This window comes from Nyctereutes procyonoides, unplaced genomic scaffold (assembly GCF_905146905.1).
Source record: "Nyctereutes procyonoides isolate TBG_1078 unplaced genomic scaffold, NYPRO_anot_genome, whole genome shotgun sequence".
Lineage (NCBI taxonomy): Eukaryota > Metazoa > Chordata > Mammalia > Carnivora > Canidae > Nyctereutes > Nyctereutes procyonoides.
In genome coordinates this window covers 10,939,236-10,956,558 of record NW_026575139.1, presented here as the reverse complement: position 1 = coordinate 10,956,558, position 17,323 = coordinate 10,939,236, and the positions used below count along the sequence as shown (strand labels likewise).

Below are 17,323 nucleotides of genomic sequence, written 5' to 3'. Positions count from 1 at the left end.
CACCAGGAAAGACCCACAAATCCACAGAAATGCCATGGCCTGGGGGGTTAGGCCTTCATCTAACAGTTTCTTCCAAAGCCTGCAAAAGTTAGTCTGGCAGTACTACTAGACCTACTGAGGAAACCATATATGTTTCAAAAGTGGGGGGGAGGGCATGTTTTGTCACTGTCGTCTTGCCCCTTGGAGCAACAGAACTCACACCACAAGTGGTAAAACCTTACAATTCAGAAGAAGCTGTTTATTTTCTGAGTTCATTCTCAAGTTACCTCTTCAGACCATATGAATGAATATATACTATCCTAAATCTTGACTTAAACCAGGTCATTGTTTTGAAGGAGTCAATATGGCACAAATCCTAGACAGATTCTAATCGACTCAATTCAGTCTTACGACAGAAGTACTCTGCATATTCTGTCCAGAGTTTATAGGGCAGGTTTGGCAGCCGTTTTCCAAAGTCCAACCCCACCAGCCTAGAGCATGTTAAGAGCCACAACGAGAGCTTTATTCTGTGCTACGGGCTACGCCAACAAGAAGCAGATATTACACGATCACGTGCAAATCCACGGACAGGCCCAGCCCGAATCTTAGCTACCAAGTTCCTCAACGTCCTAATAAGCGGCTACAAGATTTCCTCCCAAGAGTCATGTGAGACATGCAGAAAGGAAGAGAGTCTGGATAACTCAATAAAGGGCAGCAAGCCAGCAGGAGAAGCTGTCCCGGAACCTAGTGACCCTCACTCAGGTCACTGACTTTTCCAAGAAGCGAAGAGGAGCAAAGCCTGTGACTGGGTCGAGGAAGTTCATCCCAGCTGAGGATGGACTGCCTTCAGTCCTGTTGGGTTTGGTTAGACTCTGGCCCTGCAAAATCTCAACCTCAGTTGGGATCTGAAGGACACCTCGGCCCCCGACGCTGGCCCTGCAGGGCCGGCCTGTCTCTCCTGGCCCAGACATGGAAGCCTTCTCAGTCCCTCTCTCTGCTCTCCGCAGTCACTGTTGGTGAGGGCAGCTGACCGAGCCAGGCACCAGGCCCTAGACCGTGGACTGGGCTTTTCTGCAGGCGTGCAGGGCGTGGAGACCAAGGCTTTCCTGCTGCCCCCGCGCCCTGCGCGCCAGCTCATCTGGGCCCAGCGAGAGGCCGCATGCTGGCAAGCGTCTGCGCAGGAAGAATAATCAGCACATTCATGAATCATCCCTCTTTTGTGCTTCTGCTTGGAAGAATGTAATTTGCTAATTTATGGTAGCTGTTATGGCTCCATTAAAGATGCCAACACAGGAGGGGCCGGCTGAGCTGGGCTCTGTGACACGCCAAGGCCAGGTAAACAGGATCATGTTTTTGTGTATGAAGGTTGGCCGGTGGTTCCAAACACGGTTCAGCATCACACAATTAGCCTTGGCAGAAAAAGGGGTAAATAGGCGGACAATGGTGGATAATGAGCACTTTCCCCAGCCAAACCTGGATTTCCTCGGTGTGCCCTGAGGGTCCTGCCTGGGGAGGCCCCGTCGGGGTCCTACAGACCCCGTGATGACTCTTGGCGAATTGAGGTTACTGTTTACACATAAATATAAATTTGTAAGTAAATCAGCAGCCTCTGTGGAGTGGGGTTGTCTTTGCTACGGTGCCTGGGGGTGGGATTTATTGGGGGGATTTTCAGCCACACGGCAGCAGCCATGTGGAAGTGGAGGTGGGGTGATCAGATCTGCTTTCTGGGCTGATTTCCAGTTCTGCAGCTGCTGCTCCCCGCTCCCCGCTCTGTGGGTGAACAGGGGTGCTGGTGGGTGCGGGGGGGGGGTAGTGGGGGGCGGGCAGGGACACTGAAAGCGCTGCCCCTTCCCAGGCTTTGACAAAGACATCTGAGTCAGCAACGCGACGACGACTTTATCCGGGACGCCACTGCTGGGAGGCGCCAGGCACTGCGCTCATCACCCTAGGAGGTGGATGCTACTGCCCCCCTCCCCCCCCACGGATGAGGAAGTCCCCGCTGAGCTGAAGCTTTTAGCTCCTGTCTACAGAGCTGCTAGGGAGCCACGGACTTCCAGACTAAGGAGCCCAGGATGCCCTGCTCCTCTGGCCCCCGCAAAGAGCGCCTGGGAGTCAGTGTATGGCTCCTGCTGTCACGCACACCCTGCACCCCACACGGCGACCTTCCCAGGTCCCTCAGGGTCCAGTGGGAGAGTCTCTGCTGGATGCCCCCTCAGTGCCAGGGTGTCCGGTCAGGGGATGGAAGGGGAGTCACACAGTATCCCACAGTCCTACAGAGAAGGAGCGACATTTTGGTGTGTGACCGAAAAGGTGGTGACCTCTCAACATCCCTCAAGACAGGGGTCGTGGGCTAGGTGGGCCAGTGGGTGTGGGTGAGGCCCCCCGGCGGGGGCATAGCAGTACCTGCATGGAGCCAGATCTGCGCCAGTGTCATCCAGGGGTGCAGCGGGCCCTGCTTGGGGGCGCTGCTCTGCAGAGATGAGGCCACTTCCGACAGCGCCTGCTCCACTCTTGAGGCTGCCACTGAGGTGGCGTGGACGGAGCCTGAGGGGGGTGTTCGAGAAGACGGCATCAGACGTGACAGGGCAGGCCCGCCCGACCAGCCCACCCCCCCCCGCCCCCTCCCACACACAGACACACGTTCAAGACGGACAGCACACTCCGGTCCTCGTGATGTTGCCAAGGTTTATGTCCATAGAGAGATACAGACTATCCTCGTGGCCTCGGACCTGAGTTTCCACCCTTCGCTCTGGCTCACCTGCTAGCCGATGGCTAGGGCACCTGCTGTGGGATGCGGGCCCTCCAGGACCTTGGGTAGGGCAGTGCCGGGGTCGGGGCAGCACAGGGGCTGAGCTGGCCATACGGCCATGAAGCTCAAGCTGCAACATGGTAGCATGATGTCCTACGAAGGGAGGTGACAAAGCACCCCAGGGCAGGGGGTGGGGCCTAGACCTACAAACCCTCCGGGCAGCAGCGGGAGGGGTCGTCCCTGCAGCGGGAGGGGTCGTCCCTGCCTCCCGGGGATGGAGTCCATTCTCAAGACAGACCCAGCAACCCGCCAATCCTCTCTATGGCCTTCGAGAGGTGGCCCGCACCCTGAGATTTGGGACCATGTTCTAGAACAGAATATAAGGATGGGAGGAAGAGCACGCCTTTGCTCCGAGTAGGAGCAATGTCTGTTATCAAGGCGGGGAAATCGCTGAGGTGCCCGGGCTCGGGAGTTGTACCTGTCTGACTCTGGGGCCAGGCCTGTCGTCCTGAAAGGCCCAGGAGAGGAGCAGACCCAGCACATCCACTAGTCAAAGCAAGCGGGTCAAGCGACTTCTACTCAGACACCAAAAGACTCATTGGTCTTGGTGCTGTCCTAGGGGTCCTGGCGGTTGGAGCCCCCTCCTTCCACATGGCTTGCTCCTCACCTGTTCCCCACAGTCCCTCTTGGAGGTGTGGCTTCAGGGCTGAGAGCAGGAGTCCCAGTTATTTCATGCTGCAGCCTGCTCAGACTCAGATCACGGGCCACGCTCTTAATATCTAATCCATCGTCAAGTGCGATACGGAGGCAAACAGTCCGACACTGGGAGTGGCGACTATCAACTCACCCTAAGGTTTCAACTAGTGATAATAAGGAAAGACGACTGCTGACCACTCAAATAGAACCGAGCTGGTTATAGTTGGGCAGAGACAAAACTGCGAGCATAAAAATAATTTCTGTTGGGGCTTCGGAATGCACCGCAATTTATTCATTTTGAGGGTATTTGCAGCACGAGGCTGGCCATCCATATTGTGTTTTGACTGTTCCAACTTGAAGGAGACATGGGTGCCTCTAAATACACTCAAATCCTTCAAGCGGGGGCTTTGGCGGAGGGGGCTCACGGGAGGCGGATGGGAGCCGGGCTGGGAATCTGCCTGCTGCGATAATCCATGCAGGGCGTCCACGGGGATGAGCAAGGGCAGAGCGCCTCTCGGGATGGACGGTGAGTCCTGGAGAGGGAACGCGCCCCCCTGCCCCTCCGGAGGAGGCACCTGGAGGCCAAGTTAAAAGACACCAGCCGATGCCCTTGTGATCCAGAACTCACGGAGGTCAGCTAGGAGCTGACCCTCGCTTAGACAGAGTATGTCTGACGACTTACAAAAAAAATAAAATCGAAACAGCAAAAATGATTAGACTGCTGTAGGTTTTTTTTGGGGGGGGGTGCAGGTCTTGGTTTTTTCTGGACTCTCTATGGACAAGAAATATTTGAGCTTTGAGCACAAGGATTTGATAGAGCTTTCCCTGAGAATTTCAGTAGCAACTGTTGGCTAAATAAACAAGGCCGCTGTTGGTATACTCTGACGTCATCAACGTGGCTTGCCTTCCTATCGGGCACCTAGAGCAGAGGTTCTCATCCGTGGCTTCCTATCAGAACTACTCGGGGATTTAAAAGACCCGTGAGGCCCCCGAAAGCCCCAGACGATCCACATCACTAAAGTGACAGTGGTGGGGAGGCCAGGCCTCAGGCTCATCACCCAGGTGACTCCGCTGCGCATGGCCAAGGGGGGACCCACCCACCTTGAGACGGAGAGAGGCGTCCTGTCACTGACATTTGGTTGCAGAAAAAGCCTGGAGGCAGACTCTGCGCATGCCTGCTTCCCTGCAGCCCAAGACTCCGGGGAACAGAGTTCCAGGGAGAACCTCCTGGCCTCAGGATCCTTTTCTAGACTCTGCAGAGCTCCTGAGACCCCTTCCAGGGATTCTGCTTATGGGGGTTCGTTATATCTATGGGTACTTGCTGCATCATGTATCACAACTGAGGAAGGCTTAAAATATTTAGTCGGTAACTCATTTACAAATAACAACGATGAATGAATGCCGAAGGAAGACTCTCTACACATTTTCTACTAGGTTCTGTGGGTCCTTATGCTAACGGAGACCCGTGACTTTCGAGGGGGGCTAATTTTGCTATGTGGATTCACTATTTTATTTGGTCTGCAAACAAGTTAATTAGAACTATTGTTAAAGTCTCTTCTCTTCGGGACGGCGAGACACAGCTAAGGTGGCTAATTATTCACGTGATTGTATGTTTCACTGTGAAGAAGGCCTGGCACGTGGTGACAGCTGTGGGTATCAGTTTTATGAACGTGGCAAAGGCAGATTTCAGGAACTCCGGCCAGAGCTCTACATATATTATTTCATTTAACCTTTAAACGACTCTGTGAGGCAGCTAACTATGTTATCTAGATAACAAAATTGAGATTTAATGAGGTTATGGACTTATCCCAAGTCACACAGCCAGTGGGCGGCAAAAGAAGGACTCGGCCAGTAGCCTTAACTACAAGTCTAGCCTCTGAATCTGGCTCTGATGCCACCTCCTCCAGGAAGGCTGCTTGCTGTGAGCCTTCTGTTTCTTCTCCCTGCCACTGTCCTGTAGGAAGGTGGGCCTTGGGTCCTTGGTGCTCCTACAGCAACACCCCCACCTCCCTGGGGGACGGTTGTCCATGGGATGGACTCACCGTTTTCTGAGTTATTCTGATGTGTGGTTCTAGAAGGCTGGATTCTCAACCTTGAGTTTACTTTGGTGACCTAAATTGGTTCTCATATGGAGGTAGGCCCTACATGAGGTGCTTTTAGGGTCTAATGACGCTGGGCCCGGGAGAGCCAGCAGGCGAGTGCTTGCAGAATGGATGGGAACTGTCAACAGATGTGTCAGTGTCTGGAGTCTGGAAGACAGTGGTCCCCCCTTCATGCTCTACGCTCCTGGCCTCCCAATGGCTCAGAGGCCAGAACCTTCACTGTCTCAAAGGCCTTCTTGGCATGCCTGTCGTCACCTCCAGCCACACAGACTGCCCATGACAGTGGCGTGTAGTAGACTGAACACCGTGCCTCGCTCCATGACCTTCCCCCATGACTAATATTAACTAAGCCATTTAAAATGGGGGGGGGGGCGCAGAACTGCGACTTTCCCCTCCAAGTCGATCCCCTTTAACACATGCTTCACAAGGGCAGAGACCCTTCCTGTTTTGAACTAGGGATGGGTAGTTGAGCACTCGTGCAGTTGTGGACGATGCCACATGCCTATAATCACGGCAACCTCACCGAATAGTTAACATCTACTTTTCCTGGCAATAATGCAGTAAGTCAAAGTCTTCCATCGGATTAGAATTTAGAGGAAAAAAAGTAAGCATCGTTATGAATCAGGATGGATAGATCTAATGGAATAATAATAATAATAAAAAAGAGCCTGTGAATTACTGTCCCCTAGGACTGAAATGCTAAATATCAAAATAGATTTGGATTTCTGTAGGTACGCAACTAGAAATGCTAGTTCTAACCAACATGTATATTTTTAAAAAGGCAACCCTTGTCTTTCTCACCAAAGCAAATGTATTCCCACAGTGTATGTGGGGGTGGAAGGGATTATTGCCCTAGGGGAAATGGACAAGTTGAGGCTTAAAAAAAGGAACTGGAGGGAGGAATATAAGATATGTTTCTAATTGGAAATCCAAGACCCTGGAGGAATAAGCTGCCACATAATCAGGTTCCACAGGTAAGCCAGGGAGAGTGTCCGGCTGCTGTGCATCTCTTATTTATCACGTTAATTCGAGACGTGCTTATCACCATCCTAACCCTGTAGGCCGAGCACCTGCTATGCTGCACCGAGTTCCTCAGGCACAGGGCACAGAGGCTCCGAAAAGCCACTGTGAAACCAGCCGAACCAAAAGCTGACCGGAGCCAGGGTGGGCGTGCCCTCACATCTGGTCCCTGTGCTGTGACCTAATTGTCCAGATGGTTCAGGGGGCACCAGATGCCCTGGGGCTGAGAGCCGTACATCCTCTGGCCAACTGCTCTCTATTCCCTGCCACCCAGAAGCCCGGAAGAAAATGTTAGTTTGGACACCTGATATGAAGGTGAAGTGCCACCTGAGGAACTGTTGTGAGCCCCACTGCCGGGGCTTCCGTCTGGGTTCCCCTTGGACCACCACATGTGGGGCTGGGGTGGGGAGCGGAGGGGGGCCACAGAGAGGACCCGGAAGCCGCAGTGGATAGGCCTCTCTCCCCACAGTTGAGAGGACTCAGGACCAAGGCCACCGACTTCAGGTGCTCAAGCCTGTTAGGAGACCCTCGCCAACGGGCCTTGGGGAGCTCAGATTGCTGAGGCAGCCGGGGCCTTTCCGAACACCAGAGCACACTCCACCTGTGGTTGCCTTCACGCAGACCTGCAAGGTGGCAGTCGCATGTGAACCCCACCTCACATTCAGAGGGGTCTCAGAGGCGACAGTCCCATCAGACAAAAGGCATAAGTGACACGGCTTGGTCATGCTCTGTAATGCACATGTTCACAGGCAGGCCACTGAGCACACGGCCGATGTTTATAGTTCAGCTGTCCTGACGGTGCCGGGGGCCCCCCCGGTCCCAAGGGTGTGCGCCCCCCTCCCCTCCTAGCTTCCTAGACTAGATCTTAGATGAGACTCTGCCCACCTGGGGACTGGGCGGGCGTCGGCATCCAGAACGAGGGGAAGTGTTATATGACACGCGACAAAAATCCTTTACTGCACGTCTCGCACGTGTTTGCCTGGGGTTTGGGCTGCCTTTTGCTTCCCAGTCCCGGAATTACCTCGGATGCCTCACATGCATGACTGTGGAAGGATGGAGAGCCCGGCTGGGCCCCAAGTCCCATATTCTCCCTGACATACCTGTGCTCCCCACGTTTTTCTGAAAAGAACCGCCCCCCCCAACCCCCACAGCCCTGGGTAATGAATCTCTGCACCTATTTCCTCCGTGTTCTGAAATGATTCAATATTACCTGTCACTAGAGTTTATTCAATATCCAGTTCTGAGAAGCCGTGTGCCCTGCCCCCCAAACGATTCAAATAAAAAGGAAAAGGCAACAGTTCGAACCTCTTAAAGACCCTGAATACTGAATAGCAACCCGAGTGACTAAGCATTCTTGCCAGGGAGCTCTGCTTACGATTTTCATTTTTAACAGGGGAAGAAGGTCTGTTTCTCGAGATGGGGCTGGAAAGCAAAAATCAGTCCAACACTGCAGACTGCTGGCAGCCCGGTGACCTTCTCCCACCTGCCACCTGTGCTCAGAACCAGGACATCCTCGGGGTTGGAGGAGACAGCAGCTCAGTAGCTAGTGATGAGGGCCTCCTATTTTTTGAAGGGGGAGGAGAGTCCATGCTCACGTCAACCCCCCAAGTCAGGCATATTGTCCTATACCTTTTCTTTTTTTTTTTTTTTTTAACATTAAACACTTTGGTCCTCCCTTCCCTTGGGTGTGAGGGCAGTTCCCATCTTTGCTGGAGGCAGTCGTGCTTCTCTGAGGAGGCTGACTTGGAGCTGGGGGGGGGGCTCCTCCCGGGCCCGTTTTCAGTCCCCCCCACAGCCGCCACATTCCCTCTTCGTGGCGTGTCTACCAGTGTGACAGGAGCGAGGGGCTGTGGCGCTCTACGGGCAACCGCCGTTCCTACCCGATTCCCACTGCCAGGGAGGCCTCCTGCTTGTGGGTCCCTCTGATAAATAACTTTGGTCCCCGTTCCATGAGATGCTTTCCTTTTTCACGGAGTGGAAAAGAGGTTAAGACAGCCAAGTAAGTCAGGACAGCCAAACCCACGGTCTCAAGACGAGATCACAGTTTCCAAGTGACTTTTAACAGAATCATCAAGCACATGAAACCTGACAGGATGGGTCTTCTCCTGAAGGGGTCGAGTTCTCTCCGGGGAAAGCTTTAGGGAAGGATCCCGCTAAGGCAGGGAGGGGCTGGGGTGCACGGCCCCCTGTGGGCATGCGGGGTGGTGGGGGGGCAGGCATGCTGCTGGCAGGTGCTCACACGGGAAGCGTGGAGGGCAGCCGTTCACAAGCATGTGGGGAGATGCCAGCTGTCAGAGTGAGCAGAGCCATGGCTCTGGGCCGGAGACAGTACCTTCTGGAAGGCTACACCAGGCAGATGCTTTCATCTCCATTAGAAACCCTCGCTGCTGCATATTCATGAGGCTGTGTGTGCCTGGACTCAAGTGCCTGGGGGAGGCTGCTTCTGGGGAAAGCCTCCCCGGCTGGGGTGATGGTCTAATTACTGGACACACACTCCTTAAGCTCTGACTGCCATTTATTACTGACTTGCCAATCTCCTAAAACTCTCCTCAATCTGGTTTAAAGAAAGACACCACAGAACTAGCTGGGGGGAATTCATTTTAATTGCAATAAAAGAGCAAGAAAAGGTTCATCCTTGAATCATTAGGGCTGAATTCTTTTGATGGCTACCCCTCAAGGGTGGTGGGGTCATCACTAGAGTAACTGCTTCACATGCAGATTTTAAAAACTTGACTTTGTTCCTTTAGGCAGGGGCAGGGGTGAAAGGTACACCCCACTGTCTAGTCACTTCCTCATCATTAGAGGCATTTCTAAATGTCAGAAAATGCAAAGTCAACAATGAAATGCTAGCCATAAGAAAAGGGGCAAAAAACAATGACCTTGAATTTGTTTCTCCACCTTATTTCCTTTGAGAGGTGTGTTTGGTCATTAATCAGCTTATTCTCTTCCCCGGGTTATGGGCTCCTCAACATAGCAGGGGTTTCACTGGAATCAGGGATATGGGAGGCTGAGAACCCACATCATTGGCATTCCTGATCTCAGCATGATCTTGGAGAGGCGAATAAAACGCACATTTTCCTCCAAGATGATATTGGGGAGAAGGGAGAGCGCTCCAGGATGGGGGCGCCCGGGGTGCCCAGGTCTAAGGAGCAGCACACAGCCCACTAGAGGGGGGGTGGGCAGCTGCATCCCCAAGGGGCTCCTCCTGCCAGGTGGCCACCTCCCGGGGGGAGCCACAGCTGCCCGCTGTCACTCGGGAGAGGGCATCTGGCCCGGCCTGGAGGTCAGGGTGAGCTCCTGGCAGACCACAGAGGTGTGCGTGAGCTAGAATTAGTAAACTGACATCCTTAGAGACAGGGAAGCGAAGGCGGATGGAGATGAGATGAGTTGCTGGGGTGCTTCTGCAGAGCCTAGCTGTCCTGACCTTGGGGAGCTGGAAAGGTGGCCATGGAAGAGAGCTAAGTCCCTTGTGTAAACGCATCAAGCCCCATGGGAACTGCCTGAAGATTTGAATGGGACCTGATTTCTGAAAATCAAATCTTTTCCACGTATCTAAGGAGCCGGACTTGAAAGAACCCTGGCAGTGAAACTTTTTTTTCCTTCCCCGAAGAACCGTAATGTATTGACAATACCAAACGTATGTTTCTACTATGGACTTTTATTAAAAAAATATTTTATTTGTATAGACACTTTTAAAAGCCAGAAATAAAGTCACATCTGAGCTGAGCTAGATTTCAGATGGGAAATCAACTCCCTGAGAGGAATATTTGCTCTAAGCAGCAAAGGCTCAGATCATTCGAATGTATTGGATCACTATATACATTAGCATTGCCCAAAATGCAGTCCCCGGAACACTGATTCCACAGGATGGGTAAAATGATGAAATTAGCTTTTGGGAACAAGAGGTCAAACTTCAGAGCCTTGAATTTTTTAAGCTGCAGGACTTCTCAGAGGCTTTACGGTGCTACCGTGAACTGTCAGTCTCTAAGAGGGAGATGCAATATTTCCCCAAAAATATTTGACTACAGAGAATCAGCAGCTAAGAAACATCCTTTGGAAAATGTGATAATTCACTCATGCCTTAAAAGAATACCACCTAAAAGTACTAGTCCTACACCCAGAGAACTGCTTAGTTTTAAGTTTTGGTAGATGCAGGTTAAATTTTATGGTGTCTGTTTGGCTTTTTTTTTTTTTAAGGAAAATTTATTAGAATTAATTTTCTATGTGGCAATAATAGTTGAACTGGAAAAAAATTTTCAAGATTCAACAGGTTCTCTCTAGCCCAAATTCATGGATGACCTGCACTAGGAAGGCTGAGTGTCTCATACTTCCAACTGGCACTAGTGGGGCTGTGACCAATCCACTGCACACCTGGCTTGGACATCTTTCCTGCACTGCCTCCTTCTGTAATCCCTCCCAGAGAAGTACTGCCTCCCCAGCACCGAAACCCAGGCTGCAGGGGTGGGGATGGGGAGGGAACGCGCTAGCATCTCAGGAGAGATGGGCCCCAGGTGGCAGAGTGGGCAAGCGGGTGGCAGCTTTGCGTCCACATCATCTCAGCATTCCCAACGACCAACAACTACGACACACGTTCCATGGTGGAGGGAAGCGTGACTCTGGAGACCCTCAGAAAAGTTAATAGATTGGTAAACTACTTACTAACTGAAAAAAGGGAGGGAAAACCATGAAAGTATACTTCTGGAGAGTTGCCTTGGAACAACAAATCAAATCAAAAATTAAAACCAAGAAACGAAACATTTAAAAAATCAAAATTAAGGCTAAAAAAGCAAACAGAGTTCTAATAACCTTCCAACTGTAAGTCTGGCTGTCTCAAATTAGATTTCAATTCAAGAGTGACACATGTTTTTCCACTAACAATGTTGTTTGGTTGTTTTTTTTTTTTTTTTTAAACCAAAGAAAGGCCAACTGGGCATTCCCCTCTACGTTTAAATGTTCACCCAGCACATGAGAGCTGACCAATTCATGTAATGTGTTTTGTTTCCAGGGCAGGAAATTCCAACGGGAAGGGAAAAATAATCAAACAAGCAGTTTTCAGATCTTTCCACCATTAACCGTAATCATGATCCGGACAGCGTGTAGACTTGGGCTAGTTTTCGCTTTTATGAAGTCAAAGGATTGGAGGGAGAAATTCAGAGAATGTCAGGCCTTTGGCTATCTGTCCTAGTGAAAGGGGCTGGCATTCAAATTCATTACAATTTTAATCAAGAAATTTTACATCTATCAGTAATGCTTGGTATGCTTTCCCTTTCTTTAACTAGATGTTGTATCTATGGGGGAACAAAAAGATTCTTGGGCTTATCAGTCTTGGTTGAAACACCTGGGTACAGGGCGAGGCACTCCCTAAGGGTGGGAGATGACTCATGGTTTCACAAGGAATAAACAATTGAGTCCTGCTTGGGACACAGCACAAGCAGCACAAAGCCCAGTGGTGCTCACGGCCCTAACAATTTACTAATTAACCTGGTGTCAGGTGTCTCACAAAGAGTCAGGATTTAAGCCTTCAAAGGTTGAAAGGAACGCAGGGCTCTCTGGGATGTGACCAGGTAAACCCAGGCAGGGGGCTAGAGGCAGGGGAGTTTGTTGTGCAGCAGGTGTGGATGGACCCGTGGGAACATGTCACGCTGTTCTAGAACAGTGGGTAAGGTCCCACTTTCAGACAAAAAACTGGGCAAAAACCAATGCACAAAACAACTTTTCTGGAAAAACCGTAGGTGGCAATCACCCGTGGGCATTGTATTAAGGGAAAAAGTCTATTTTAAGAAACAGATTAAAAACAACGTAAGCAGTTTATAAACATTATCTTCGTCTTGCATTTCATAAAGCTGGGATTGCCATGAAAGCAAAGTTCAGAACACTTACCATGCAGAGAAGTAAAGCCAGAGTGTTTCTTGGTTTGAATGATTTATTTTAGATGATAGCCTCATTTCTGCCCCGACTTTGTGTGTGCATGAGGTTAGCCCGGCAGGGTAGCCATCAGAAAGATGAGCACATTAGAGAAAGTAGTTCTTTCTGACAGCAGCTCCCCTTAGGAGCTTTTGTTCAGCCTGTAAGTGAGCATTTGGGATAGAGATGAGCCCTTATAAATCGTGGATACAGAGATTAAATTTTCTGGCAGCGCTTCAGTAAAAGGGAACATCGAATAAATGAGTGAAAGAAGGCAAGCCTGGCCCCGCCTGGTGAGACCCACATTGAGGTCCCATTTAAGGATGTGATCAACCAGTGTTTCATTTTAACATAGGGATGTATTTTGTTTTGTTTAAATGGACACAGGTCCCCAAACACCATAAAACAGACTTTCAAATTTCCATATTTAAAAGCAGGATTAGAAGAAAATAATGTCCAATTTCTCTGCATAGTTCCCTAGGTTTTCACACAAACCCTACATCTTCCTTGCACATGGAAAACAACTTTAGAGCACCATTTCTCAAGATGAAGTATGTAACCCGTCGGCCCTGGAATCCTAAGTGGGTATTCTATAGATCCACATGCCTGGGCTCCAGCTTGGGCTTGCTGAATCATCAACGCCAGGGGTGGGGCTCTGGAGATCTGCAGTTTTCAAAGCTCTTCGTGTGATTTTAGTGCACAGTAGAACTTGAGAACCACAAATTTAAAGGGCCTATGGCCATTCTCTTTATGATAGCACCTTGATTGCTATATGCTTCTTGAACTAATTTCTAAATAGTAAGAAACATATAGAAATAAATTATTCGCCAAATGTTCTAATTTGCTTTTTTTTAAAAGAGATTTTTATGCATGTAGAACAACTCTGGGAAAGCATTCAACTAGAGAACTAGAAGCAATTGTCTAGAAAAGCTTCTATTTATTCTGCTCAAAACAGGTCTCCTTTACTTTTCAAAGAGGAGCCTGGAACTAGGGCACCACTGTCGCCTTCTCCCCACACTGCTTTGGGATTTCCAAATTGGCAAGATTTTTCCGCAGATAAATCTGATGGAGTTTCCTATCCAGCTTATCAGTTAGGAAGATTATCAGAAAATGAAACATCAGGCAAATGAAGCAGGTCTAATGAGAAAGGTAAAAAAAAATAACCCAAAAAACCATAAACCATGTTTACACAGAGAGGGTTCCTGGCGGGGGCCCGGGTCTCTGAATGAATGAGCAGCAGGGGGCCACACAAAGGTGTCAAGTTTGGGATGAGAACGAAGATGAGGAGACATAAACAGGTGGAGAGGAGATTCGGTTCTTGAAAGAGAAGAGGAGGAGGAGGAGGAAGCTGACACTAAAAAAAAGTGAAAGAGAAAAAAAAGGATAAAGGCAAAAAAAAATAAAAAGCTTTAGAGACACAAAGGAAAAAATAAACTAGCTTTTAATATACTCACATACGCTGCAAAGAAAATGAGGTCATGTAATACACAATCATTCCTCTACTGGACAATAGAATATGAGTGCTTTTTGAAAGAAAACAAATTTGTTGTTTTTTCCACTGGTTATTTAATTAATTGTTCTGCAACAACATCATGTGATAAAAATAACTCAGATTTACCTGGGCACAGACTCGGCAGCATGATCCACTGAAAGTAATGCATCTTTAACCTACAATATCCGGGACAATCCTAGAGGAGACCGTTTTTCAGTTGGAAGGGTGTAGACCTTGGCTAGTCCTAATTTTTTTTTTTTAAACGAGAAGTGCTTATGTATATAGTTTACTTGAAAGTTAAGGTTTTCCTAGGGAGAGGGCAATGGGGTGGGACCGTATTGTCATGGTCCCAGCGTCGTGACAATGGGGTGCTGAGCTTTCTAGGCTGATCTGTGGTCTAGTGCACAGGCTGGGCACTTGGGAAGGGAAGCCGTTTCTGCCACTTTCGTGTCTCACAGCTGGAGAAACACCCAGAGCCGGAGAGACCCCCGCGGCTACAGTGAAAAATTGTCCCAGACACAGTGGACCCAACTTTCAAGCGAAAAGAATGGTTTTTGCTTGGGATAAGGGTCTGGTAATATCTACCAATGATTAAAGATAAATCTCCTTACTCCACATCCTGTTTTGAAGGCAAAAGGAAGAAAAAAAAATTTTTTTCATCCTCTATTTAAGGAACTACCAACTTATCCCTAAGAAAAGACAATGATTCATAGCTTTAACGCTAAGACTGTCACTCTATCTGATTCCTCTTTTTCCATGGTTGGGACCTATTGGTGTGTGTGTAGGGGGGTGCTTTTCAATTTGCTGCATCCACTTAATGAAACCAATTCTGTTAGCTACAGTGGATCTGGTCAGGCCTGAGGGCAGGGCCAGTGGAAGGAATCCCTACAAGACTTATGGGAATAGTGCAACCACAACAATAAAACGGCCAGTGGCCAGGCCTGGGAGGCCATGCCATCCTCCTATCATTCAAGGGCACCGGTGCAGCAATCCCGACTCCGACCCCTGGGCCCCTAGAGTGAGTGGCAGGGCAGATGCACCAAAGCCCACTCGGGAGAAGGGAGCAGCAGTGTCCTGAGTATGCCACATATGCCCTCGCCTGGATACTACAGCCTCTGAGAAGGTCTAACCTGGCTGGGCAGACACGGGCCAAAGGGGAGAGCATCCTATGGGCCAAAGGGGAGAACTCCTAATAAAGACCTCGCTCATGTGCTGCCACAATCTGTATTCCCTGCGATGTGGCATTCAAGCCTTGGGACTTCTGGGGAAATTAGGGTCTGGGCCCAGCTGGAAGGAAAGGGGGTCTGAATTTAGTAGGGCTGTCCTCACAGGATCCTGAGGAGGGGGCAGGGCAGGGAGAGGGGTGGTCTTGGGCAGTGACAGCAGTTGTTCTGGATCAGCCCAGAGCCTCCCCTTCTGCCGCCGTGTCCCAGCCTCACCCCGCAGTGGTGAGTTTCCACAGTCTGATCCTCCCTTTCTGACAATGAGGGGGTTCCACAGTGTCTCTAGGAGGGCTACTGTGCTGTTCAAAGTCACAGGCACCTCCCTAAGTACTGCTGGTCAATTGGGGAGGGGGGGGTCAGGCCACTGCACGGATCTGCAATTTCTGCTGCACCCGACACCCCACAATCCTCTGACCTGGGAGCCTGGGGGCCCCGGGATCACACTTCTCAAGCTGACTTTACATTTGGTAAAAGGGAGCCTAGTAGAGGAGTACAGTCTGCAGGCAGCTGTGAGCATGGGCCAGGGCAGGCAGCACATCTGGCCGTTACAGGGTGACATCTCTCCTGTCCCACCAGGAGCAGGACTTTTTGGGAGATGGCTGTGCACACGTCAGGGCTGCCCCGCGGCTCTCTCTAAAAGGGCTCGGTCAGGGCTGGGGCCTGCCATGAGGTCAGGAGAAGGACCTGGGGGCTCCTTTCAGGAAGCCAGTGGGCAAGGCATACCCAGATGGGGACGAAGGCTTACACAGGCCCTCTGTGGGGTGGCAGGGGGCGGGGGCAGGGGAAGGTGCAGAAGCAACAGAACCAGCTTTCAAATGATGCTCTGGAATCACCTCTGAGGCTCGAAGTGGAGGGAACGTCTTAACATCCTCCAAATCACCACTGAATAGCCAGCGTAACTACTAGAAGCACTCATCTGGGGCTTGGGAGTCACAGAGGCATCTGTGCTCCTCTGTACTTAGGCAAATGTGGGAACCCAAAGGATGAAGCGTGCACGCCTGCTCGGAGGCAAGTCACACAGGCCTTCCCGTCGGGATGGGACACTCAGAGGCTCAGCCGCACCTATGTCCCTAGAGGGCCTTTGTATGGGGGGAGGGCACATGGGGGGGTGTTCCTATGTTCAACTGATTAAAAATCGAAACCTGATTTCAGCAAAATCTGAAACTTAAGAGAGAGAGGGAGAAACGGAAAAGCAGAGGGGAAGCTTCATGGGGATGCGAACAATCTAATTTTAGTTCTGAATTTGAGGCTCTGAGAGCAGGGCGGGGTGGGGCGTGGTGGGGGGGATAAAAAGATTTCAAAGGACCCTGTGGGGCAGGCACCCCCGCGTCGCCCACTGTGAACACACTTGCAAAGATACGGGAGGAAATGCGCCTCCGCTGAGTTTAACCTCTTTGTGGGGGGTACATTTCTGAACCCCATCCCTGGCCAGGTTCACCTCTCACCCCTCGCCCCCGGGGTGGGGAGCAGGCCCCACGCGCTCACCGATACCGCTCCGTCCCCTCTGGTCTAGTATTCTCACCTGTCTCAGGATCGCTGAAGTCTGGCAAGGTAATTGTGTTAAGCTGTCGTCTGTCAGCAATGGTTCTATCTAAGAGGCTGCTCCCACGTCCAGAATCACTGCAAAACACAGCTGCAGAGATCAGTCATGGGAAGGGGGGCCGGGGGAAAGACACAGCATCAACCATCACCCACCGACCCCTGAGGCGCAGTCCCACCTTTGGTGCCTTTTGGATGTTCCCACAAGGTGTCCTGCACCCTGGCTCCACCTGGGGGGGAGCCCTTACCCTGTTCACCTTCACAAATACGCTCAAACCACACCCCCGGCCCCTTGCTAATTTGAGCCTCTCTTGTGTCATTGTAAGACATGCAACCAAAAACCCGAACCCAGCTTCTCTGTGCGCCTCAGGATGCAGAACCGATGGGCCTTCCGTGTTGGAAGTCTCAGAACTCATCAAGGCCCTCAACCTGTCATCCGCGAATTGTCTTACCAACCGGTGGTCGACAGCTGAGCCCTCCCTGCCCAAGGAAGACCCCTGGGGCACTTCTACAAGACCCTCATGTCTAGACCCCCCTCCAGATCAGATCCATGTACTTCGGGGGGTGGGTACTCAACATCTTCCCCAGCTCCCCAGGGGGGCCCAAGGTATAGCTAGAT

General features: G+C 50.8%; 1 protein-coding gene across 7 annotated transcripts in view; it reads right to left on the bottom strand.

The window, feature by feature from the left end:
• TTC7B (tetratricopeptide repeat domain 7B) overlaps positions 1-17,323 on the bottom strand; it is a 250,179-nt gene that overhangs the window by 39,048 nt on the left and 193,808 nt on the right. For 2 of the 7 annotated variants that reach the window (XM_055303621.1, XM_055303628.1), the window contains 4 exons: positions 16,688-16,785; positions 13,631-13,804; positions 11,206-11,256; positions 2,383-2,523 (listed from right to left, as the gene is read on the bottom strand). In XM_055303621.1, the coding sequence (XP_055159596.1) occupies positions 2,383-2,523; positions 11,206-11,256; positions 13,631-13,804; positions 16,688-16,785 (464 nt within the window). The other 5 variants (XM_055303622.1, XM_055303623.1, XM_055303625.1 and 2 more) reach the window with 5 other exon arrangements.